Raw genomic sequence first — 24606 nt, forward strand, 5'->3', positions numbered from 1 at the left:
ATGATGATGATGATGATGATGATGATGATGATGATGATGATGGAGATGATGATGATGGTGGTGATGGTGATGATGATGTTTTGTTGTTGTTGATGGTGATGATGATGGTGGTGATGGTGGTGGTGGTAATAGTGATGATCATAAAGAATTCCTGATCTAAGTTACAGTCGACGATGACGCAATGCCCGATGTTGACGATCCGTTGAAACATCTCAAGGTATATTCGAATCGTCTTCAAACACGACCGTTATTGATGAAATCATTTATTTTGCACACTTTGTACCATATTTGCGGACGTTTTCTTCAATTTTGGTGTTAGAATGATTCTTACTAATCGTAAACCGCAGCCAGCTCAATTTTCGTTCAATGCCCAAGAGGTTTTCTGCCCTCGGTCTCACCTGAACTCTGTTGAATGTTGCTCGGTAACAGGCACAGGAAGAGCTGAGAAGGAGGAGAGCGGAAGAGGCAAAAAGGCTGAAAGAAGCCGAGATGGCCAAGCAGCAACAGAAGAAGAAGAGGCGAGGAGCATGGAAGATCGCTGGGACTGCTTGTCTGGTATCAAAATTTTCGAAGGAGAATGGAACATAGAGAGCAAACCCGATGACATGTGCTTGCATGCAGGCGTGGGATTGGTTTCAAGGGCGATCGCAGAATGTCTATGACTTCACTACTCTTCGAAACAGGAAGTTTGGATACGTTGTCCAGCTCTACGACCTCACTCCCACGGGATGGTTTTCATTTTCTCGCATGACAGAAACGAGGGTTGTCTTGACTTGTGTTGAGCTGACAATCTCTTGTGCTGATAGAGATGCTTTTGAAGGTTGTATATACGTGCTTCTGCAACGGCGTTACAGAATCGAGAGGATCTGAATTCTGGGGAGAGAGTCTGGTGAAGAGCCTTCTGAACATGACCATGATACAGGTGATGTAAAACAATGTATGAGAAAGAAACATTGCATGACCGCACTGACTTCATCTCTGTTCATCTCATGCTAATGAATGTGAATGAATGAATGATGTCTGCACGCAGAATCGGACGTTGCCCTTCAAAGCCAACGATGACGGGCAGGGAATCATCTTTCGCTTTAGCAACTGGCATGGGAGGGTGAGAATCTAAAGTTTCTCTGTTCACAGTGTATTGTTATGGTTGTTCTTTCCTTTCCTCCTCCTCTCCCTTCTCATTCTCTCTTTTAATTGCTCTCCTCAATCCTCCTTTGCTCTCATCTCTCTTCTATTTCCTCCCCCTCCTCCATTTGCTCTCTGTCCCCTCCCTTCTTTCCTCTCCTTCCTCGTCTCCTTCCTCGTCTTCAGCCTCGTCTTCAGCGCCTCGTCCTCAGCCTCTGACTCTTCTTCCAGGTGAAAGGAAGCTTCGTTCTCATCCGGCACTACAAGCGCACTGACGAAGTCAAGATTGACTCCTCTGCTCCATTCCTCTGCTGACGTTTCGATCTCAAGGAGTTGTATCTCACACCGGAAGGGTTCGTCTTCATCGGTCAATCGATGCGAGATAAGACTCTTACCATCTTCGGGAAGAGTGTGGACGCCTATATCTCAGAGGAGGACGAGGATGCTGATCCTATTCATGCTGTTTGGGTCCAGGGACCAGGGTATCTCTTCCTCCTGTCTGCTCTTGTACTGCCTCCCCCTGTCTACAGCGTCGTCCTCTCGCTTCCTTCCTTCCGTTCTCTCTCCCCTCTTCTCTTCCTCCCAGCTCCATCTCTCCCTTCTCCTGCTCTCCTGCTCTCCTGCTCCCCCATCCTTCCCTCCTCTGCTGAGGTGCAAGCAGGAGACCAAAATTCATAAAGCCCAAGAGGGCGAAGGCTCTTCTCAAGGAGCAGCAGGACCTGTTTCGGTAAATCTCCATCGCTGGTGGTGGTTGTGCTGTGATGGTGCTGGTGCTTGTGCTTGTGCTTGTGCTTGTGCTGGTGCTGGTGCTGGTGGTGCTGGTGCTGGTGAAGGTGCTGGTGGTGCTAGTGATGGTGGAGGTGCTGGTGGAGGTGCTACTGTTGCTGCTCAATTCCAACAGGCAAGGAGATCTCGACTGGCTTTTCGTCGCCCACAACGCGAAACTTCGAGACGAGAAGCGAGACAAAGAGATCGACGAGTCATCGGAATCCATGCCTCGTGAACCTTTCAAGTTCGTTTCACACTCCTCCTGTCCTGTCCTCTTTCATTCCTTTTCTCACCTCTCCTCTTCCACTCTCCTCTCCTCTCCTTTCTTCTCCTCTCCCCCCCCTCCTGTCTTCTTCTCTCCTCTCGTTTTCTGCTCTCTTTTCGCATTATGTCGTCTCCTCTCCCCCCGGCCTCTCCTACCTAATCTATTATTCTCTTCTTCTATATTCTCTCCTCCTCTTATCCTAAGCTCTTTTCTTCCCCGCCATGATGTCCTATCATCTACACAACTACCTACCATCCTCTCATTCATTCCTCCTTCCTTCTCCTGTCTATATCCTCGCCTCTGCCTCTGCCTCTGTCCTGTCCCGTCTCATCCCGTCCCATCTTTTGTTCTTTCTCACTGTCTCCCATGACATTCACTCTAGATGGCCGTCTGACCCTCAAGAGGATGTGTTTGGAGCTGCCAATCAGGAGGAGGAGGAGGCAGCATCTATGGACCAGATGGTAAGCAGGGACTAGATGATGTTGAGCCCTGACAGGATGTGCTAGTTGTACGAGAATGGCAATGAGCTTATGTGAGTTCAATGGTGGTACACTGTCAAGAGAGCTGGGGGCTGGTGATTGGAGAAGCTCCTGATAGGCTCAGTTACTTCTGTATATAAACTAGAGATGATTTGAACGCCATTCCCATCTCACCATCTAGGTCAGGTTGTACCTGACTCTTGTTGTCCTTCACCCTTTAATCTACAAAAGAATATCCAAGAAATACTTCTAATATTTACAGCAACTTCTGATTTCCTCCTATCCTCATCCTACCCCCCCCCCCCCCCACTCCTCTTCTGTCTCCTCTCCTCTCCTCTCCTCTCCTCTCCTCTCCTCTCCTCTCCTCTCCTCTCCTCTCCTTCTCTTCTCCTCTCCGTCAGTCCAACTTTACGTACTCTGCTGAACCGCAGCTTGCTAACTTGGACAGGAGATATTCTGACGCCCCCAGCAGCTGCCCAGCCCGCTCCTCCTCCTCACCCCTCTTGGACAGGATGGACTCCCACTCCCAGTAAGGGATGCCGATCAAGTGATATCCTGCGAAAGTTCAGCACCAGCTCAAGTCCAGCAGGAGCTGAGAAGACCCAGAGCTGCTAGGTGTCGCCAACGGAGGAGCATAGCTGCCTTGAGTGTCTTCCTGTCTGCTAGGAAGCAGTTCCGATCGTGCACCTGCCCGTTCTAGTCAGTGCTCTTGCTCCTCCGTCCTCTCGCCCGCTCCCCTTCAACCCCAAAACCTCTTCCCTGCTCGCATTCTTCCTTCCTCGCCCATTGTTCAAGTTCCCTTGCACCCTCACCCTCCTCTCCTCCTTCCCCACCCCCTCCCTTGCCTCCTTCTCCCTTACTATCACACGACCTACCTCCACGACGTACTGATCGCCAGGTTGCGACCCCTGAAGCAGAAGCACGTCCAGCCGATACCCGGATTCGACGTCAACTCTCCCTTCGATACAGGGGATCCCTGCAGAAAGAGGGAGGGAGGAAGGTCAGATCGCTGAAAGGGGAGGAGAGGAGGAGTGTAGAGGAAGGATCGAAGAGAGACGAGGGCAGTGAGAGAAGAAAGGGAGTTGAGAACAGCAGGAGCGATGGAAGCAGCTGTAGTGAACAGATAAGTGGTTGTGATGATGATGATGATGATTTTGTTGTTGTTGATTTTGTTCTTGATCTTGTTCTTGATCTTGTTCTTGATGATGATGATGGTGATGATGATGATGGTCTTGAAAAGTATCCTCACCAGTGCGAGAAAACGTCTCTGCAATTTGCTTCCTCAACCTTCACATGTCATAGTCAAGTCAAATACTCAAATACCCCACCCTTCCTCTCCTCTCCTCATCCTCCTTCCCTGCATCCCCTCTAACATTCTCTCTTCTCGCCCGTGCTCAAGCTCACTTTGAAGGGCGCAGGTTCACTTTAAGGAAAGAGTTCTTTGCTCGCTCTTGCAATTCTGAAGTTTACATGTCAGAAGTTTTCAACACAAGTCAAATTCATCCTTCTTCACCCTGCCTCCCCTTGGTCATACTCTCATTTCTTCCTTGCTCGGCTCCTCCCCCTTCCTCGCTGCCGTTTCCTCCTACCCTCCTCGTCCTCTCCCTTTTCCTTTCTCTCCTTTTTCCTTTTCCTCTTCCTCGATCCACTCTCTTCCACACACCTGATCGGACTACATGCATGTCGGGGTTATGTTCAATAACTCTCTTCAACTTTGGGTCCAGGGAGCAAGACAAGAAGAACTGCCGAGAAGCGATGAGAGGAGGATTGGACCGTTATCACTTCCACTCACGATATGCAGCAACGACAGGTCCATCTCTTGAAACTCGTTGATCAGCAGCTTGATTTCCCTCATAACCGACTCCTGACACTGTTGTAAGACAACCACCCAGCATGACCGACATGCAAGGTCGAGTACAATCAGCTCCACGTCTTCGATCCGGAGCACAGCGATACTCCAGCAAGTCATGCTCGTCATGCCTCCTCGTTTCCACATGTTGTAGCTTCTGCTCTTGTTCTCGCACCCGCGTTCTTTCAAGCTGCTCTGCAGGTTTCTGGTGATGTTTGCAAGACGATCGTGCGAGATTCGAGGTTGTAAGATGGCGGCAGACCACAGGAGGAGTACAGCGTCCTGCCTGTTGATGTCGATGCTGCAGGAGGAAGTCAGGGAGCGGAAGAGAAGGAGACGAGAGAAGGGAAGAGGAGTACTCAATGGGGAAGGAGGAGATGAGAGGAGACAGGGGGGAGGACGAAGGGGGAAGAGGAGACAAAGAGAGGTGGAGGTGAAAGTGGAGAGGGAAGGAAAAGGGAGTACAAGAAAGACGAGAGAAAGGAAGGGAGGAGGGAGGAGGGAGGAGGAAGGAGGAAGGAGGAGGGAATCTCAACAAGAGACAAGGAGGAACAATCCTCACCCTTCTGCTTTCCGAAGGAACATCTCAAGTTGCCCATGGGGCAGAGTTTCAGACAAAGAGGTCATCCCCCATAGTAAGTTGGAGATGCTCGTGACTGAGAATTCGTCTACCGCAAACAATCAACCGGCATCTTAACAGTTAGATCCGACTTTACCGATCTTCGAGAAGGCCGCCTGACAGATCTGCTGGCACGTGTCGTGCAGGATGCTTCTCACGTTGTTTGCATTCGAGATGGTCTGATTGTTGTGCTTGCTCTGGTCCAATCTCTCTTCATCACCTAGCGTCTGATTGGACAGCAAGACACGATTTTGCGGCTGCTGCTGTTCTACATCTATTTTCCTTGCTTCGATGCGATCATCGACAGGAGATGTTCTGTATAAGATGGCAATGGACCAAACGGTCTCAGATAGTTCTTGCGGACCAAAGTCTTGAACTCTGAAAACAACATCATCATGGATCGCATTCCAGTACAGAGAAACGGGAAAAAATTCAAGAGGATAAAAGAACCAGAAGAACGAGAAGGAGAAAGAGAAGGAGAGCAATGGAGGAGGTGGTGGCCGCAAGACAAGGGCGAGAAGTAGAAGGAGGGCTGAAAGAGTTGCAGTGAAGATGGTGGTGGGACTGATAGGGGAGATGTGGAAACTTACATTGACACAATCCGATGGCATACGATCTTGAGAAAAGTAGGAGAGATTTTGATCCGCAAGTTTGCAAGAGCCCAAAGAATGCATGCGACGTTATGAGCTGAGAGAGATTGGGAGATAAAGCTGATACAGGTCACATCAGTGAGAAAAAGAGACGAGGAGATGGAGGAAAGCACGCGAGGGAGTAGAGGATTGAAAGGAAGAGAATGGGATGGGAGAAATGAAAAGAAAGCCGGAGGGATTGAGGCAAGGGGTAATGAAACTGGGTGGGAGAAGGAGCAAGCGAAAGAAGCAAGAAAGACGTTGGAGCGTAGGAAGGAAGGGAGGAAGCAAAGGAGGAGAACGAGGAGCAGGAGAGGAATGGAAGCGAGAAGAGGAGGAGAGGAGCACTAGGAGGAGACAAGCGAGAGGAGGAGAGGAGCAGTAGGAGGAGACAAGGGTCTACCTGATATGGGCCAGCAGCCTCGCAGCAAGAACAGGCGCCAGAGCCTTTCCAAGAATGGCGTGAGACCTACACATGCTTGTCAGGATCAAACTTGGGCCATAGAAGAACTCACCAGAGAAAGTCAGAGATGTCCTGAGCCTGAAACGCCTGCAGACCCGTGTGATCTTCCGAACACTCTCCTTCCTTCAATCTCGTCTCTCCTCTCCTCCAGCCCCCAAGTCTCCAGCTGCAAACTCCTTCTCCTGTCCTGCCCCTCCCCGATGCTCTCCGAACTTTTTTCCGATGATTTGCCGCAAACCGCTGTATAAGCCTCTCCCTCCTCCCTTCCATGCCTTCATATCACCTAGTCCTCTTCCTCTTCCTCTTTGTCAGCCACAAATCCACATACCTGCACGCACGACAGAGCACGGGCAGACAAACGGATGTAAAGGAAGTCGTCGGGCTCGTTCTGCAGCAGCCCGTGCGACCAGAGAATGTCGGTCATGTCGCTACACACAAGTCAAGGTTGCCACGATCTTACAATAGCTGACAAGTTGAGCACCGTAAATTGAAACTTTCAATGTTGACAGCAGCCCGCTCGCTCAGTGCTAGGCAAAGATCCTACAAAGAAACTTTGAAAGGTGGAAAGAGAGGTAGGGAAAAGACAGAAGGGTATGACGCGATGAGGAAAGTGATTTTGACATGATAGCTTGATCACATCAAGGAGATGAGAAACCGTGAAGGGAATTGGAAAATCCGGCAAATCTTCAGATGGGGCGAGCATGCAAGCTCTTACCTTGTGCATCCTAACCGAGAGAAGAGCGAAGGAGACGAAGATCGACGATATTTCACTCGCATTCAACTCGTTGACGTTTTGGAGGAGACCCTGGTTTAACTTACTTTCCCAGGATAACAGCAGAGCAACTCACTCTCGAGATCCCGTCGAGCTTGCCGGGTGGGAGTTTGAACTCAAATATCGCAATAGACCACAGGAGTCTGCAGAGATCTCTGCCTGTCAAGACATTGACGTCTTTCACTGTTCCTTCGAAAAGATCCTGCAGGAAAGCTCTGGAGACAAGAGACCCCTCCTCTCCGCCCTCTGATAGTTCGCAAAGAGAGATCGCCCATAAGATTGAACAACACTGGGATGCAGACAACAGCAACATGTCCTCGTGGACTCTGAGGAAAAAGCGTCAGAGATGCCAGCATGGCGGTATGAACGTCGAGGGTTCACTTGGAAAGCAGAAGCTTGATGATATCTGGGGGAGGCTGAACTCTGACGATCGTCAACGATTCAAGGATGTCTACAACAACATGGTCAACAGTTTGAAAGAGCACGATTCATAAAAGTTCATCAGAGTCAGAATCATGTTCGTAGTTGTCATCATCATTGTCATCATCGTTCTGAGCAATCGCAACCACAGCTGCATTACATGCAAGGTTCTGACTTGAAACATCATCCTGCAAATTCGTCATGTCATATCAAATCCAAATCAAGTACCTTGTGAAGCCTTAGCTTCTCCCACATCTCCTCCAAGATGCGCGGAGAAAGATGACGATTGATGGACCCAGAAACTGTTGAAAGAGGTTCATTACATATCATAGTCTCCAAAGAAAAGCCTTCTCCTTTGACAACCTTGCAGAATACTTGAAAGCTCGTTGATGCTTATTTGTTCAGATTCTTGTAGAAGGCGCTTGCACAGCAAATCGAACACTTTATCTGTACAATCGATCAGAAAACCAAACAGTTATGTTGCAGGTTTGGACCTGCATTGTCCTTGGTCACTTTGGGCATCTTCCTGGAAACAATATCCTTATCGTCTTCGCCAACAGTTTGCTGTGCAATCAGTCAACCACTGGCAAGCTTAAAAGCATCTACATTCTCAAAGTTGGTAACTGAATCCTTGTCCACGATCATTTGCTGAAGAAGAGAAAAGGCCGCTGGAACTTTCATCGCGTGAAACAAATTCAACTGTGACATCTCACATGTCAATGCAATGTAAACGACAATGACTGGGCAAGAGGAGGAAGGAGGAGAGGATTACTTGCAAATCAGTCTAAGTAGGGGACACACAGAAGAAAAACTAGAGTTCTGACGAAGCATGACAGAGAATGCAACAACTCAAAGGCTTTTACAACGGGAGAAGGTCAATGACGTAGGAGGTTCACCAAGGCATTGTTGTCCACAGACTGGTGAGATCTTGCCCTCGCCACCTGCTCAGACGTCGACTTGTCGATAATCTGAGAGAGAGGGGTCAGACAAAAGAGAGGAGCCTTCATGCCTATCGGGCACATCACCTTGTCTGTGGAAGGTTCCTTCTCCTGTGCGATAAGAAAGACAGGCGCTCGCATCCTTTTCTTCACGGCATGCCTCCTACTGCTACACGCGCGTCAGAAATTATTGGCTGTCCTCATCGGCAATCTGAACACATCTTGTTACTTACTGGTTGATGGATGGCCGCCGAAAATCTGCAGAGATGTTACTAGAAGAAAGACAGCCAGATGTAACCATAAAGTAGGGGTTGAACAAACAGAAAAACCGAGATTAAATTACTTGTCGTCTTTTTCTTCTGCATCTTCACTATGATAGTCTCATTGACAATCAACAAGACAGGATTTTCAGAGATGCTCCTCGACATGTCGAACAGACATGTAAATAATATGCTCACAGCACTTTTATGTCCCGACATGCAAAAGTTGCCCTCAACACGGCATCGTGCTACCAGGATCACAACCAAACATCTCACTTCGAAACTACTACAAGCCTGACTGCACACCATTCCCACCTCCATCATTGCCCTCTGCTCACCCCATTGCTTCTACAACCTTTTGTATCCACTACCTGGCTTGCCGCAACTTCCACACAAGATTTTACTTTCCTCCTTCTCTCCCGTCTCTTCCCTCCCCTCTCTTCTCTATCCGCTGTTCTCTCTCCTCTCTGCTCTCTCCTCTCTGCTCTCTCCTCCTCCACTTTCCCCTCTCTTCCCTCTTCCCTCTCCTCTCTCCTCTCTCCTCTCTCCTCCTCCGCTTTCCCCTCTCTTTCCTTCTCTTACCCGTGCTCATCGTGCGCACCGCTCTCCGAAAGAGCGGCAGCATTGAAGTTTGTTCAGCCTGCTTCTTCAATCCGACTGATTCTCGAGGTTGAAACCGATTCAATACCAATTGCGCTCGGGCTCGGAAACGCACTGCGGCCCGGCCCCCCGCACACGGTGTCCCGGTCGCGCCGGGCGGCCGCGGGTCCGATCGGGCCGGGGGGGCGCGGCCCGGTCGGGCCCCGGGTCCGAGGGCCGGCCGCGGCGGCCGCGGCAGCGGTCAGTCCGATTCCGAGCCGCTCGGACACTGCAGTAAGCCTTTACCGTCAGGCTCTACTCAAAGTTAAGTCAAAAATCAGTACGGTACTCTGTGACGGTACGACTGACAGTGAGGACAATCAGGAGACACGGTCGGTGTCAGGCTCAGTACTACTAAGGCTACTGCGGCCCGGCCAGCCGCCGCTTGTTCAGTGGACTCGACTCAGCCGCGTCAGTCCGGGACTCGAGGCTTGATCGCACCGCGGCAGCCCGGGCCGGGCTGTCGGAGCCGCCTACGGTGTACGGCGTACGGCCTGAGCCTAAAATAAGCCAATGACTCTGATCGGAGGTCATGCCAACTTGCAACGTGACACGGTCAAGCCTCCTCGACTCTCCTGATTGTCCTCGTACTGATTTTAACTTAACTTTGAGTAAAGACACCGTGGCACGGTTAGTGAGCCTCGGAGCCGCCTTAGTACCGGGTGTACGGCGTACCGTCGGCCTGAGCCTCTAAAATAAGCCAGTGCCACTGAGCGGCCGCCCGATCGGTTGAGAACCGTTGAAAAAACTACTAGTCATATGACTGGCAGGTAAATTTTACAAAGTTTTAGGCAGCCTCCGACTGTCACTAGAGTCACGGGCCCGCCTTGTTTTTACACTGCTGATGTAGAGGTAGAGACAAAATCTTTAGTCATCCTCCTATCAGGTACCGGTCGTCGCGTTCTTGGATGACAGTGTATTTTAACTTTCGGGCATGAACTTGGATAGACTACCCACCCTTTTGTAGTTGAAGTGCTTTAAATCAGTGGGTGGGTGCGAAGTTGTCTCAACTTTTTCTCCGTTACATGGCGGTTAAAAAAGTCTGCTGGTTAACTTCAAAGAGAACTCGGACCCCCCAAGTGTACTGCATGACCACCCCTTTTAGGGGTCCTTTTCAGATCCTTAAGTTGCGCTACTAAACGCATTACTAAAGAAAAAATCTTTTACTTCAATCCAGTCCGACGCCAAGTAGAGCGTGTCGGAAGTAACAGCAAGTTGAAGATCAAAGTATGAACACAATCATCATCAACAACAAAGACAACATCTAGTACTACTACACCAGGAAAGAACCTTCCTGCAAAAACAATACCTACACATGAAGCCAGCTGAAATCCAAGCGAATATGTGCCAGAGCGAACAATCACAACAAACACTTGAAATAGAGATCGAAGAATCCTCAGAAATATTCACCATCGATAAGCCCCCAGCCAAATGCAACGCAGATGAATTGCAAATTGAGCCATCAAAGCCAACCAAAGAAATGAAAATCGATACCGAAGATGTAAAGCTTGGGTTTCAGCGTAGACCCCCCCTTCAGGACGACTGCCCCATCTTCCTTGACCTCGCCTCCCACCATAACATCCTCATGCCTGATGACATCGACCGCTGCGGATCCTTCGCCATCCGTCGATCCTCCCTCACCTTCGGCGACGTCCTCGGCCAAGGCTCCTGCGGGGAGGTCAGGAGCGCCCTCTACAACGGCAGGCAGGTCGCCGTCAAGACCCTTTGCTCCAAGCTCGACGCCCGGTCCGAGGAGGGCAAGGACCTGCTCAAGGAGATCGGCATGATGAGCCACGCGTTCCGGCACAAGAACGTGGTGGAGTTCTACGGCATCTACGAGCACGACGGGCTGCCGTGGCTGGTGATGGAGCTGATGCCGGGGGGGAGCCTTGAGCAGTACTACGAGGCCAAGAAGAAGTCGCGACGGGACGGGCGCTGGCGGCCCGAGACGAGGAGGGCAGTGTCGTGGGTGGAGGACATCCTGAGCGCGCTGGCGTACCTGCACGCGCAGAAGCCGCCGGTGATCCACCGAGACATCAAGCCGGCCAACATGCTGCTGACGGGGGACGGGAGGACGGTGAAGATCGGGGACTTCGGGCTCAGCCGCATGTGTCCGCTGAGCCCGGGCAAGGCGCCGCTGACACCGGGAGGAGGCAGGGGGTCTGGCGGCTTCTTGTCGGACGAGTCGATCATGTCGACGGAGCTGACAGGCACAACGGGGACGTACCGGTACATGGCGCCGGAGATCTTCCTGGGAGTGGGTCAGTACACGGCGGCGGTGGACGTGTACTCTTTCTCGCTGGTGATGTGGTACATCTTCGCCGGGGAGCATCCCTTCTGCAACATCGACGGACACTCGGTGGCCAGCATGGCAGCCAAGTACAACTTCCGTCCGTCGCTTCTTAACGATCGGGTTCCGAGAGAGCTACAGGGGATAATGAGGCGATCATGGGCGGGGGAGGGCCAGGAGAGGCCGAGGGCGGCGGAGCTTCTGGAGGAGGTCGAGGCATGGCGAGGTAGGCGTGCGGGGTGTAGAGGTGTCTTCTCATGGAGATGAGGGTCACGGAAGGAGTGATTTGGCTAAGGGAGCAAGACCTTTTCTAGTGTATTTTGTGGAGAGGAACTTTTGTAATTCAGTTTTGTAAGATGGTTGTTGGAATTGGGAATGACAGTGTGGTTTGCAAGTACAGAGTTGTTTACTTGTTCCATCACATGCTTCCAAGATTGCCGCTGTGTGTCACATAGGCTGCTGTACCTGATACATCATCACGAGTCATGCGGCTGCTTCTCAGTCTGGCTGTATCCTGCAGCAAGTCAAGTTGCAGCCGCACTGAGCAGTTGACTCGGTGACCTGACATGGCAATGTCAAATAGGTTGCGCTGAGTAGTACAGAACCAATGATTGTGCGGCGGTACGGTGATCGGTCACGCTCGGCGCCGGGACCGGGAGCCTGCCCGGCCCCGGGCCCGGCGGGACCGTGGAGCCCGGGCCCGAGACCCGTCAGTGACTGCCGATGTGCTGCAACTTCAACTTACGGTACTCGGACCTGGCAACCGAACGCCGTGACGCTGAGTCCCGACTGGGGCGGGAGCCGGGACTCCGGGAGGCCCCCCGGGCCCCGCACTGCCCGGCCGCCGCCGCGAGTCACGCCGGTGCCGACTCTCACGGTGTGCTGGCAAGTACTGATGACCCGGATGTGAGCCTAAGGACGCCGCGACCCAACCGTGAACCGTCGTGACCGTCGCCGTTTCGGATGTCACGCCGAAGTTTCTCGGAACCGTTGAACCGTCACCGTGCCTGGCAGCTCCGCAGTACGGTAGCCCAGTGTGCGGACAGCCTGAATCAGAGGATTTATTCGAATAAATGCAGAAAACCATTGTTCTCGGCTGGATTCTAATCGAAACAAATCGTTGGATTGTTGAAGCGACGATGGCAACCCTGAGCTGTGAGTGGTGGTGCCCAGGAGAGTCGGGGAGGAGAAGAAGAGGAGAGGGATAGATGGGAGAGCGCGAGCAAGAGAGATACATGCAGGGAAGAGGAGAGGGAGCGGGAGAGGCAGGGAGGGGCAGGGAGGGGCAGGGAGAGGGGAGGGAAGGGCTGGTCAAAAACAGAAATCACCGCTCACTGTCGATCTCATATGAACACAGGCAGCAACTGTAGTTTGACCTACTTCGTCTGGATCGTGTGGTTTTGTCATGCTGTTTTCAACCTCGTCTTCATAGGTATGCAGCTTTGATTTGCCGAAATTGGTTGATGACATTTTCCTGCGCTTCAGGCTGTGCTATCAAGTCGGTATGTTTCATTTTATGCTCGCGTTTCCTTGATCCTACAATTTGTCGTCGGCATGACTCGTTTCATTCAAATTCTCAGTACCAAAGATATCATCAAGTTCAGGTATTCCCTCTTGATTTTCTGAAATCCAATGGATGACCCTGTTTGTAGCAATTTCGCGATTTCCTGGGCGTAATTATCCTCATGTTCTCAGAAGGAGATTCTTGCACATTGTTTGACATGTTATAGCCCTGCATTGCTTTCGATCATGTACCTTACATACTCGGTCATCTACCTCTTAGGAAGATATCTGAAGTCGACCAGGCATGTTTGCTTTCTTTCTCAACTGTGCTTAAAGCTTCACCTGTCACAGTTTTCATGCTGGATGGATTTCCGCGGGTTCTTTCTTCCTCATATTTCAGCACATGGTGCTGGGAGACTCTCACTCCACGCTCCGATTCCTCGCTGACAGTGTTCATACAGACATACGTGGTGTGGTCAGTGACCATACTTTGCCAGTGAGCATTTGACTGCCGATGTGAACTAACAGGAGCTGACGTCTTGACTTTGCAGTAGCGGAAGCTCAGGTATAGATTCTTCTGCACTCTCGGCCCGGATGTGAACTATGGATTGAAGAGGCCGTGTGCGACCAAACCATGTACGCAAGTTTGGGTACGTGATAGCTCCTCAACCCACGTAACCTAAAAACAAACTTTTGCGCAGTGTTTGCAGGATTTGCAATGGGCTCGGGATCACTCTTTTTCTTGTTGTTCACATTCTATCACTTCAAGTAATGCTATTGTCTCTTCCACTTGTCTCTTTCTCAACTCCTCTTTGTTTTCTGACTAATCCAACACCTGCCCTACCTTCTCTCTTTCCTTGACTTCCTTCTTCCCGACCTCCTTTCTTCACACTTTGCATTTGCAGGTATGTCGAATCGAGCGACGGCGTAAGTAGAAGCTATGCCATGAAGTACTTTTGCTCTAATATCCCAAGCTGCTTACACTTTGATCAGATCCATGGGGGGAGTTCCACGATCGGATGCAATATGACGACAGATAGACCTGCATCTTTGTCCTTATGTCATGTATGATTTGCTCAACACTCTGTCTGCCAGATATAACCAAATGCGGCACAAAGAGATCGACTGTATAAATGGTTTAATTCCCCTCAATCCAGCGAACTAGAAGGACGATTCCTAATAGAATCAAGAATCCAATAAGAGCTACACTTTGATGAGAAAGATCAAAGCCGAGAACCTGTCAGGCAAAGTCAGATCAAAGAACCCTGTGCCAACAAATCCCTTTGAACTTACCGAAAGCAAACTATCCTTTCTTTCCACTCTTACACCAGTAGGCCGCGATAGTGGAGTTCGGCTCACTCGGTGAACCTGGTCAACGATGGTCACATGTATGGAATTCCCCCTCTTGTGAGAAGAGCTGCCTTGCTACAACCAGACTGCTTTAGTACCTTGCTGGATTTTCTACCAAACTTTCATATCATGTCTCACCCAGAGCAATGGCGTGAGAGTCACTGAGTCACTCAGAAACGTAGAAAACTCATCTGCTAATCAACGTTTCCTCATCGTCTCTTTCCTCGTCCTCGTCCTCGTCTCCCTCCCCCCTCGTCCTCCTCAAGGCTCACCGGCGCACGTTGCCTCAGGCTACTGTCATCCATGGTTGATTGGAGGCTAGCTAATCACCCGGCGTTGCCTCGCATGATCGGCGCCGGCCGCAAGTGCGGCCGCCCGGCCGCCCGGCGGCCGGGCGCGGGCCATTCCGAAGTTCCGCCGGACTGCCTCCGCCCGGACACTGCGGGCCTAGCCAGGCTAGCCTGGGCCGGGCTACTAGCGGCTGAGCCGTAGTACGGTAGTCACTGACATGATCCCGGCTGACGGGCCGGCCCGACTCATGCCATCGGATGCCATCCTGGCCGCAGTCCGACGGGTGACATAGGCTGACCGTCCGACTACCGGGCTAGGTCAACTCAGTGCCGCCGGGCCCCCCGGGCCCATCATGCCGTCACAGAGTCACGGGCCCGGCCAACTTCGATAGCCGCACTAGTCATTGACCATTCCGTTCCAATTCCCTTCTGGATTTTTTCTGTTTTCGGAGGGGTCTTTTTCGTACAGGATTTTTATTTCACAGGGTAATGAAAGTTTGTACCACTAGTCTGAAATGTTTTCAGAACATTATTGCGCACAACTGTTTCCAAATATGGATTGTCAATGCTTAAAAGTATTATACATAATACAAATCTCCAAAAATAATATAGCGCCCTGCACTTCGTCTACCATTGCCCATTCGAATGCGAGAGCCGGCAACGGCACGTCGGCGGAGCGTCAGAACAGCAGCGGCGAATGGCATACAGTCTCGACGAGATGCTGATGATCGACAAAGCTTTTCTGACTTAGAAGGATCTCCGTTATCTGCACCTGAATCTTTGTATGAACCGCTCTGCTTGGAAATCCAAGCAGCTCGAGAACAATCTCGTTTTGAGGTTCGATGGGTCAATCCTATTATGGATGAGCAGATTCTCCTCACACCAGGTGTAGGCTTATCATATTTTGAAGATGATCAGGCAAGCATGAGGAGATTTGGTATCATAAAACGTCTTGTTTCGGAAACCAGCGTGGAGGTATACATCTTGTATGACAAGATACTCCTAGAAAAGGTTGATCAGAACATAACGAACCATGGTCTTGGCAACAGAAATCTACGGAAGATCATTCAATCGATGTCAGAAAGTATTTGCTATCAATCAATTTACCTTGATGTCGTTGACATTGATATGATTGAAGATTTGGTAAATGTTCAATACCCAATTTTTCTTGATCCACATGCGCCAATGCCAAGCTTGAAAAATGTACAAGTTGTAGGACACATTTTCTTCAAGGATGGAGCGCAAAAGTCGTTCTGTGACATTTCTTACTTCAAAATGCCAAATCCTGAGAGAACAATCAGCAGATTCATCTCTGGTAATGACTCTATTTCATCCTCTGCAGCATATCTTCAAATGATTTCTGACATTGAATCGTTCAAGTTGAGCATGAAGCAATGGCTGAAATCAAGAAGCTCTGTGTATGAGAAGGCAGGAACCCGTTCTTTGGAGTTCACTTGTAATGTTTCCATCCGCAGCATACTTCGATTAGTTCCTAGGCAAATGTTCAAATTTATCAAAGTGAAAAGAACCAGTCACAATTATACTTGGGTGTTACCAGCCAATATTGTCAGCAGCAAGGTTTTCAGACAAGCTTTAGATCTGCCTTTAAAGTCAGCTCCACAACTGCAAGAGAACTTGACGCAGATTTTTCTAGGTTTTTCTCTTCTCATTCAAAGTCGATTACGCATTAACACAACGTTTCCTAGGTGGCCCAATGTACATTTCGATCAAGCGTGGCAATCTTGTGCTAGGGTTCGAAACCATTGCAAGCATTGGTGGCATGTTCGGAAAGCTTCAGTGGGATGATGCACGAGGCAGGAAGAGGAGATAAGTGTAATACAGATTTATCAATGAACCTAAACCTGATGCAAGGAGATTTCTAAATGCAAACCAATTGCTCAGTTTTCTACTCATCATTTTGTGGTCTTCTTGTTCGGCTTCCTCAGCTGACCCCTCCATCATTTCGTCATAAGCACGCTTTTTTGATCCTGCAGCATTTGACTCCATCACTCCCTTTCTCCAGCAAGGTCTTCCATAAATGCGATGTCGCAACTCTAAAGCTGACATACTCAAGCATCCTAATGTAATGTTCCGCTTGGAAAGATGATAGTGAAACATTTCTGCCACATGACCGGCAGCAAGCATGTGGAAGTATACAGCACTGAATAGTTCCTTGCTTCCACACTCAACCACATACTTCACCACGAATGTGTTGATTCTTGTTGCTAAGGTTTCAACGCTTTCAGGAGTAAGCTCTGAAACATGAGTACAAGACAAAGTAGCAAGCACAGAAGACAATTCAGTGAAAATTTCTTGCCATCGCTGCCTTTCTTCCACATTTTCGTACAACAATACCAAGAGAGGTCCCATGGCCACATTCATCAAGTCATCATACTGTTTCCCTGTCATGTTTGGAAGTTGCTTCTTGTCATTGAGCTCAAGCTTGTAGTTGATTCCACTCTTGTGTAGGATACTTTGTGCGGCACTGATCCTCTTTTTCTTCTTGGCCGTGAAGAAAATACTTTTCAAGGCGCAGTGAACAATCCTCATCTTGAGATGTAACATACAAAGAACGAGGCACATACATGTCAACCCGATATCTGACAACTTTTCATGATCCCGAGACATTCCATGGTCTTGTTTCAATACAACAACCTTTTGGCCCTTCTTCAACATGCCGGAGGTCTTGCTGGATCTGATCTTTGTAATATCTTGTCTGTTCAAGCTTTTCCCATCAAACATGCACGTATCAACGATGTTGTTTTTGCCACCATCCATCACCACGTCCTGCATCAGCCAAAACACATCTGGTCGGAGAGATCTGTCCTTGCAAAACTCATCTACTGTGGTTTCAGTTGCAACTTCGTTGATGTCGAAGATGCAATGGCGCTCCCCATTCTTCACTTTGCAATACAAGCAACAGGCGTGGTCAGGATTCTTTTGGCTGCCACCACCTGTGCGAATATCTTCAGTTCATGTTTAACACAAAGAGTTGATGAATTACCTGACATCCCCATGAGATCCCAAAATCCCTTCAAATCCCCACGAAAATCAATTTCTATTTCAATGACGAGATCAGGTGTGGAATTCGGATCACTGGCTGTTCTATCACGTCCCCCAATGCAGTTCAAAACCCCATCTTTGTCCTTGTAGAAGTGAAGTCCAGCTTTGATTTTCTTGATCTCTCCGTTCTCACAAGTGACAAACAGATCCTTCAAGATGCTTTTCAAATCAAAACCATAGACATTCCACAGATTCTTGTCAATATTCTCGATAGTGTCCTTCAGGTACAACAACAAGAAAGAGATATATGAAGCAGGCGAATTCATTCTGGTCTCCTGGTCAAACATAGAGTTTGCAACGTCAACCGCCTTGTTCCACACAGCTATGAGATTCATTGCAAACTCTGTCTGTTCTGTACCTGACTGAGCTGATGATCCCAATCTCGTGCTATCGAAACAGAGGGAAAGCACCAAGAATTCTACAAGGTACATGTTTGGATCTTCTCGCGCAAGCTTCATGAACAACAGTTCGAGCAATTTGAGAATGGAAGCACCATGTCCGCCAGGAAGTTCATTGATTCCGTCCACCATGTCAGTCACAAGCTTCTTCTGCTTGGCTCTCGAAGTACTGATAGAAGATGTACTTCCAAATATTTTGACTCCGCATTTTTTCATCATGTCATAAACGAATTTCAAAGATTTGTGTGTCAGCTGTTGACCCATAGTCAAGAGACCAACTTCATCCACGTTGGGAGCTATTGCATCATACAAGCTCTGGATGGCTTTTTTGACTTTGCGATTTCTCTCACAACGGCTGTCCAAATTCGGTGCAATTGCGTGAGCATATCCTGTCAAAAAATTTTCGAAATGAAACAATGAATCCGGATTTTGCCTCAACGTGGAAAGATGGCCGAATGCCTTTCCAGCCTGACTAGAGCCATTAAGCCCAGACATCTGACGAATACCTTTTGACAACAAAGCAGATAATGACCCAACCTCGGAGAAAATGTCTTTGAGAATTTTTTCCTTCCGATACTCGAACTCCTTGGGGATATCTTCGACATTCATGGGGCACTTATCATTGGGATAATTGGCTTTCCAAATGTCTTCGAACGTCAAGTTCAAAATTCTGTCTACGTTTGGCAACAACTCTTTCAGCGCCATATTTTCCCTAGTAAGCATTTCCTTTTCATACTGTAGCTGATTCACCTGACATGACAGACTGAAATATCCCTGTATGGTACTGCCGACAACAGATGCTGGTGAAAACAAATATCCATTTCCAACAAAGCTCATAAATGTGCTGACATCTGGTCTACCTTTGCAATCAAGGAAGCCTTCCATCCAAGCAAAGTACTCTACTCCCCTCCAGGTTTTCAGGTCCCATGACGGCAAACGACGGTCTGGCCTTGGACTGATCTGGTTCAAAGTCGAGGCAACCTGAGGGCTATCCAAATTCATTGGATAGAATTGATGGATGTTTTCCATATCTTGACAATGCAAAGGTCGACGATAGAAGCATGGATGGACTCGGAAAGGATCGAAGTTTTCTGCGCGGCATGATGATTGAGAAAACAAGTTTTGCACAAAAACATGAGTTTGTTGGTGGATTTTGTCCGGGAAAACTTTGTTGAGAAGCACAGGTTTCCACCATTCCAATGAAGAGTGAGAAAAGCACCAAAGATCCTCTTTGCAGTTTCAAATTAGAGAAAAAATATTGGTTCCTGTGGCCAAACTTTTCCATCCAGGGCTGAGCACAACAATCGAAGCTTATATAATAGTAGGATCCCACCCACCCCATGATCTGTCATTTTTCACTACCCCCTACCACCAAATTACTATTATTTTCATTAGTTGATGGGGGTTAATTATTTGGTAGGTAGGGTAGTCAACTGCGATTGTGTTTCTCCTACCCACCCTAGGAAAAGAGAGAATCGAAGGGGTACCGAGCACAATTGTGTGTTTGATGTTAGATCAGATCATGGGGGAACACAGTACAAGTTACCCTACCCCCACATAACCTTTAGGTAGGGGTTCCATCAAATTTGATACCGGTACTGCCTATGAAAATATAAGTCTAAAGATGGGTGCTTGATAGGTATTACAGGGTTATATCTGTAATGGGGTGGGTAGTCGACCAGCGTGGTATTTTTTTTTCACCCCCCCCGACCCTTCAACAAGTGATTATAGTTCAAGCCAATCTGTACGAGATATTCTTCTTAAAATCAACTTGTTGAAGAGGTTAAAAGGGTGGAGTCCAATCCTTGCTCAAATATTTGGCCTACCCCACCTTAAGACATATGATATAAAAACAAGGGGTAGTCATCGGCTGTCTTGCCTGAGCGGACGGGTGCCTAGAAGATTCAGAAACTTTTTGGTACAAAATTTGTACGAAGGGGTCAGGACCCCTCTGGTACAAAACATGCAACGATTTGGAACAAGTATTTTAAAGCCCGTACAAACAAAATGGTCTGGTACAATAAATTCCAGAAGGGACTTGGAACGGAATGACGCCCGGCCAACCGGTATCTGGCGACATTCGCTCAAGCCAGTGCGGCGACTCCCGACACTGTGACGCCACTGTCAACCGTACTCAGGGCGGTAGCTGGCGACGGGGGCCGCTCACTGACTGAGTGAGCCTTTCCGGATCATGAGCGGCATGCCATGATGATGACACGCCAACGCCGTATGGCTCCGAGCCTTGAAAGTTGTCGGACAGCCAGTGAGATACACGGTGCCCCGAGAAAGCTTCGACTCGATTGTGACCAAGCAGCCTATAGCAACGAAGAAGATGGCCTTGAAAGTGACGTCCAAGGCTTACAAAAGGCGCTTTAAAGGCTCAAGTGTTACCCTTAACAGACAAAAATTTCACGTGAGCTCTGCTCCCTATGAGACCTAAAGACTCAGTGAAACCAAGAGGTATTTACTACAACCTGACAAAACCGAAATACAAAAGTTCCTCTCCACAAAATACACTAGACAAGGTCTTGCTCCCTTAGCCAAATCACTCCTTCCCTGACCCTCATCTCCATGAGAAGACACCTCTACACCCCGCACGCCTCCCTCGCCATGCCTCTACCTCCTCCAGAAGCTCCGCCGCCCTCGGCCTCTCCTTTCCCTCCCCTGCCCATGATCGCCTCATCATCCCCTGTAGCTCTCTCGGAACCCGATCGTTGAGAAGCGACGGACGGAAGTCGTGCTTGGCCGCCATGCTGGCCACCGAGTGTCCGTCGATGTTGCAGAAGGGATGCTCCCCGGCGAAGATGTACCACATCACCAGCGAGAAAGAGTACACGTCCACCGCCGCCGTGTACTGACCCTCTCCCCGGAAGATCTCCGGCGCCATGTACCGGTACGTCCCCGTTGTGCCTGTCAGCTCCGTCGACATGAACGACTCGTCCGACAAGAAGCCGCCAGACCCCCTGCCCCCTCCCGGTGTCAGCGGCGCCTTGCCCGGGCTCAGCGGACACATGCGGCTGAGCCCGAAGTCCCCGATCTTCACCGTCCTCCCGTCCTCCGTCAGCAGCATGTTGGCCGGCTTGATGTCTCGGTGGATCACCGGCGGCTTCTGCGCGTGCAGGTACGCCAGCGCGCTCAGGATGTCCTCCACCCACGACACTGCCCTCCTCGTCTCGGGCCGCCAGCGCCCGTCCCGTCGCGACTTCTTCTTGGCCTCGTAGTACTGCTCCAGGCTCCCCCCCGGCATCAGCTCCATCACCAGCCACGGCAGCCCGTCGTGCTCGTAGATGCCGTAGAACTCCACCACGTTCTTGTGCCGGAACGCGTGGCTCATCATGCCGATCTCCTTGAGCAGGTCCTTGCCCTCCTCGGACCGGGCGTCGAGCTTGGAGCAAAGAGTCTTGACGGCGACCTGCCTGCCGTTATAGAGGGCGCTCCTGACCTCCCCGCAGGAGCCTTGGCCGAGGACGTCACCGAAGGTGAGGGAGGATCGACGGATGGCGAAGGATCCGCAGCGGTCGATGTCATTTTGCTTGAGGATGTTATGGTGGAAGACGAGGTCAAGGAAGATGGGGCAGTCGTCCTGAAGGGAGGGTCTACGCACAAATCCAAGCTTTACATCTTCGGTATCGATTTTCATTTCCTTGGTTGGCTTTGATGGCTCAATTTGCAATTCATCTGCGTTGCATTTGGCTGGGGGCTTATCGATGGTGAATTTTTCTGAGGATTCTTTGATCTCTATTTCAAGTGTTTGTTGTGATTGTTCGCTTTGGCACATATTTGTCTGGATTTCAGCTGGCCTTACTAGATGTTGTCTTTGTTGTTGATGATGATTGTGTTCATACTTTGATCTTCAACTTGCTGTCACTTCCGACACTGTCAATCTATGATGCTGGCGGAGCTCTTCCTTGTGTACGCGCTGTATGACTTGGTTTGGGCCAGAACGAAAAGTTTCGAAGGGGGTATTTTGTGTGTAAAAGGAAGGGGTAGTGTTGCGAGGTTAATCTCAAACGCATGTACCAAATTTACAACACATCTGGTGAATTTACTGATCTCAAAGGGACCCCTAAAAGGGGTGGTCAGGGAGTGCCATGGGGGGTACGAGTTCTCATTGAAGTTAACCACGACCCTTGACTTTAAAGCGGTGCATGGGACGTGAGCGATTGAAAGCCCTTTCAGTCACGTACGACTGTGGGATAGGCTGTAACCGCTATGTAACGGAGAAAAAGTTAACCTTCAAGCGCAAAGGCTTCCTCTTTGAAGCCATCACCTACCCATAGATTCAAGCACTTCAAGGGGAAAAAGGGTGGGTGGTCTATCCCACCTTCTTTCTCGGCCGGATTTAGACCTGCCAACGGTAAGTTCAAGATGTCTCACAGAGTCAGTCATGTGTCCGGTACCTCATAGGAAGATGACTAAAGATTTCGACTGCGAACCTTACAAAAAAAAGGAGAGAGTAGTAGTATTGGTAGCCTCTGGTAGCCTCCTCTATTCTCCTTATTGTCCTCGTACTGAGTTTTACTTAACTTTGAGTAAAGAGATTGGTGTGGATAGAAGCCCCGGAGAACTCTTACTGGATTCAACGTGTAAAGCGACAGCACGTCGTTCAAGGTTCAACAGCAACGTAAAGAGACTTAGTGCTGTACATGGGGGACCGTTCGATGTGATTGGGTAAACAGCCTTGAAAACAGCCTGAAACCACCCTTAATGATATGTGAATCTTATCACCTTCCCTTGCGTCTGCAGGGTGTCAACAAGCTGATGAATGGCTTTCACCTCATTCACAACCCGCATCATGCTCCCATGCACCTTGATCGCACACTTCTCAGCGTTCTCCTTACCAACTTATTCACCCATGAGCTCGAGCATATCATACCACGCAGCTCCCTGACAAAGTCAACCACACTCTCTTCCCCGCTCTTCCCTTCTCAAACAAAATGGTGTATTGACAAACATAAAGAAAAACAATCTAGAAATCACACGTATGTAAACGAAGCTATCTCAAACTATCTATTGCCTAACATCGCCGACAATGCATGAACAAAACAACCGCTGCGAAAATTGCTCTGCATTCGCCATGCCTCTACCTCCTCAAGAAGCTCCGCCGCCCTCGGCCTCTCCTTCCCCTCCCCCGCCCATGATCGCCTCATTATCCCCTGTAGCTCCCTTGGCATCATCCGCTCGCTCAGCACTGCCGGACGACACTCGTATTTAGCTGCCATGCTGGCCACCGAGTATCCGTCGATGTTGCAGAAGGGATGCTCCCCGGAGAAGATGTACCACATCACCAGCGAGAAAGAGTACACGTCCACCGCCGCCGTGTACTGACCCTCTCCCCGGAAGATCTCCGGCGCCATGTACCGGTACGTCCCTGCTCTGGCTGTCATTTCGCATTCGATACCAAGATCGAGTTTGTCCGCCATCTCTGAGTCTTGAAGATTGCACGCTCCCCAGGATGGGCATCTCCTACTCACTCCAAAGTCCCCGATCTTCACCGTCCTCCCGTCCCCCGTCAGCAGCATGTTGGCCGGCTTGATGTCTCGGTGGATCACCGGCGGCTTCTGCGCGTGCAGGTACGCCAGCGCGCTCAGGATGTCCTCCACCCACGACACTGCCCTCCTCGTCTCGGGCCGCCAGCGCCCGTCCCGTCGCGACTTCTTCTTGGCCTCGTAGTACTGCTCCAGGCTCCCCCCCGGCATCAGCTCCATCACCAGCCACGGCAGCCCGTCGTGCTCGTAGATGCCGTAGAAGTCCACCACGTTCTTGTGCCGGAACGCGTGGCTCATCATGCCGATCTCCTTGAGCAGGTCCTTGCCCTCCTCGGACCGGGCGTCGAGCTTGGAGCACAGGGTCTTGACGGCGACCTGCCTGCCGTTGTAGAGGGCGCTCCTGACCTCCCCGCAGGAGCCTTGGCCGAGGACGTCGCCGAAGGTGAGGGAGGATCGACGGATGGCGAAGGATCCGCAGCGGATAAGCTCCTTTTTGTGTATTTTATGGTGGGAGGCGAGGTCAAGGAAGACGGGGCAGTCGTCCTCGAGTGAAGATGGCGTTCTTTTGAGGATTTGCAGTTTTGTTGTTTTCTCCCCGTAATTGATTTCTATGAAACCATACCTGGAGAAGAACGTTGGATCAATCTCTAGTGCCAACATCCTGCAGTTTGACTCGAAGGACGAACGCTCGGAGCAGCTATCGGTATGGCACATCTGATCGCCTTTGTCTTCCCTTGCAACCCTATGGTACCTAGCTGCGGCTTTTCCGCGTGCCGTTGATACGCCTCCAAGAGGGTAAAATGAGATGTGGAGGTTTGGTTGGTATCAAAAAAAAGTTAGCTAGTTCATTTTTGTTTTTTAAAAAAGTTCACACTTTTACTACCAAATGTTACGTACCTTCAACTTTACTACACAAATTGCACCTCTTGGCGGAGCGAAAGGTCAACTGACAGGTCAACTTCGAGAGTGATCCTAGTTTACTACTGTCTATTCCCTC

At 49.9% G+C, this 24606-nt stretch overlaps 8 protein-coding genes across 8 annotated transcripts in view; 4 read left to right on the forward strand and 4 right to left on the reverse strand.

The window, feature by feature from the left end:
• The window catches only part of GUITHDRAFT_145305 (hypothetical protein), a gene marked incomplete at both ends in the record, with an annotated part of 3624 nt that extends 930 nt beyond the window's left edge, over positions 1 to 2694 (forward strand). Inside the window, 11 exons of the mRNA XM_005823991.1 lie at positions 168 to 217; positions 430 to 555; positions 622 to 820; positions 855 to 922; positions 1031 to 1105; positions 1357 to 1404; positions 1456 to 1607; positions 1787 to 1852; positions 2027 to 2137; positions 2541 to 2619; positions 2665 to 2694. Coding sequence (XP_005824048.1) covers positions 168 to 217; positions 430 to 555; positions 622 to 820; positions 855 to 922; positions 1031 to 1105; positions 1357 to 1404; positions 1456 to 1607; positions 1787 to 1852; positions 2027 to 2137; positions 2541 to 2619; positions 2665 to 2694 — 1004 coding nt within the window. The remainder of the gene's footprint in view (positions 1 to 167; positions 218 to 429; positions 556 to 621; positions 821 to 854; positions 923 to 1030; positions 1106 to 1356; positions 1405 to 1455; positions 1608 to 1786; positions 1853 to 2026; positions 2138 to 2540; positions 2620 to 2664) is intronic.
• A 340-nt stretch (positions 2695 to 3034) lies between these two features.
• Positions 3035 to 6621, reverse strand: GUITHDRAFT_116793 (hypothetical protein; the record flags this gene model as incomplete). Its single annotated transcript, XM_005823992.1, has 14 exons — positions 3035 to 3093; positions 3136 to 3192; positions 3240 to 3324; positions 3513 to 3613; positions 3887 to 3924; positions 4042 to 4096; positions 4301 to 4379; positions 4430 to 4501; positions 4556 to 4787; positions 5049 to 5154; positions 5203 to 5483; positions 6138 to 6203; positions 6250 to 6284; positions 6526 to 6621. 14 exons carry the CDS (start codon positions 6619 to 6621, stop codon positions 3035 to 3037), a joined length of 1362 nt encoding a protein of 453 aa, XP_005824049.1.
• An 836-nt stretch (positions 6622 to 7457) lies between these two features.
• GUITHDRAFT_116794 (hypothetical protein) lies at positions 7458 to 8468 on the reverse strand (the record flags this gene model as incomplete). The annotated part of the gene is made up of 7 exons (XM_005823993.1): positions 7458 to 7577; positions 7618 to 7691; positions 7753 to 7836; positions 7884 to 7953; positions 7996 to 8088; positions 8286 to 8357; positions 8415 to 8468. The coding sequence occupies 7 exons, from the start codon at positions 8466 to 8468 to the stop codon at positions 7458 to 7460; spliced, it is 567 nt and encodes a 188-aa protein (XP_005824050.1).
• Positions 8469 to 10877: 2409 nt separating this feature from the next.
• On the forward strand, positions 10878 to 11732 carry GUITHDRAFT_40459 (hypothetical protein; the record flags this gene model as incomplete). The annotated part of the gene is made up of 2 exons (XM_005823994.1): positions 10878 to 11337; positions 11380 to 11732. Coding segments are annotated over 2 exons (813 nt in total), but the record flags the coding sequence as incomplete, so codon positions are not given.
• A 914-nt stretch (positions 11733 to 12646) lies between these two features.
• On the forward strand, positions 12647 to 14217 carry GUITHDRAFT_155069 (hypothetical protein). Its single transcript, XM_005823995.1, has 13 exons — positions 12647 to 12671; positions 12874 to 12948; positions 13002 to 13018; positions 13097 to 13120; positions 13169 to 13203; positions 13247 to 13321; positions 13371 to 13425; positions 13481 to 13515; positions 13571 to 13584; positions 13634 to 13669; positions 13721 to 13787; positions 13925 to 13969; positions 14013 to 14217. The coding sequence occupies exons 1-13, from the start codon at positions 12656 to 12658 to the stop codon at positions 14047 to 14049; spliced, it is 531 nt and encodes a 176-aa protein (XP_005824052.1). The 5' UTR covers positions 12647 to 12655; the 3' UTR covers positions 14050 to 14217.
• Positions 14218 to 15288: 1071 nt separating this feature from the next.
• On the forward strand, positions 15289 to 16506 carry GUITHDRAFT_155070 (hypothetical protein). Its single transcript, XM_005823996.1, has 2 exons — positions 15289 to 16313; positions 16366 to 16506. Exons 1-2 carry the CDS (start codon positions 15518 to 15520, stop codon positions 16488 to 16490), a joined length of 921 nt encoding a protein of 306 aa, XP_005824053.1. The 5' UTR covers positions 15289 to 15517; the 3' UTR covers positions 16491 to 16506.
• Positions 16507 to 16884: 378 nt separating this feature from the next.
• GUITHDRAFT_145307 (hypothetical protein) lies at positions 16885 to 18825 on the reverse strand (the record flags this gene model as incomplete). The annotated part of the gene is made up of 3 exons (XM_005823997.1): positions 16885 to 16914; positions 17015 to 17613; positions 17664 to 18825. 3 exons carry the CDS (start codon positions 18823 to 18825, stop codon positions 16885 to 16887), a joined length of 1791 nt encoding a protein of 596 aa, XP_005824054.1.
• A 1918-nt stretch (positions 18826 to 20743) lies between these two features.
• GUITHDRAFT_45897 (hypothetical protein) lies at positions 20744 to 24071 on the reverse strand (the record flags this gene model as incomplete). Its single annotated transcript, XM_005823998.1, has 2 exons — positions 20744 to 21037; positions 23595 to 24071. Coding segments are annotated over 2 exons (771 nt in total), but the record flags the coding sequence as incomplete, so codon positions are not given.
• Positions 24072 to 24606: the final 535 nt, after the last annotated feature.

The sequence above is a fragment of the Guillardia theta genome, assembly GCF_000315625.1.
Source record: "Guillardia theta CCMP2712 unplaced genomic scaffold GUITHscaffold_100, whole genome shotgun sequence".
Classification (NCBI taxonomy): Eukaryota; class Cryptophyceae; order Pyrenomonadales; family Geminigeraceae; genus Guillardia; species Guillardia theta.

Excerpts from the sequence above, each read along its gene's own strand:
- GUITHDRAFT_155069 (XM_005823995.1), top strand. Across the intron at positions 13,121-13,168 it reads AAAGATATCATCAAGTTCAG|CAATTTCGCGATTTCCTGGG; the intron begins GTATTCCCTCTT and ends CCCTGTTTGTAG. Across the intron at positions 13,426-13,480 it reads TCCTCATATTTCAGCACATG|ACATACGTGGTGTGGTCAGT; the intron begins GTGCTGGGAGAC and ends GTGTTCATACAG.
- GUITHDRAFT_155070 (XM_005823996.1), top strand. The coding sequence starts at position 15,518 with ATGGATGAGCAGATTCTCCTCACACCAGGTGTAGGCTTATCATATTTT. Across the intron at positions 16,314-16,365 it reads CTTGACGCAGATTTTTCTAG|GTGGCCCAATGTACATTTCG; the intron begins GTTTTTCTCTTC and ends AACGTTTCCTAG.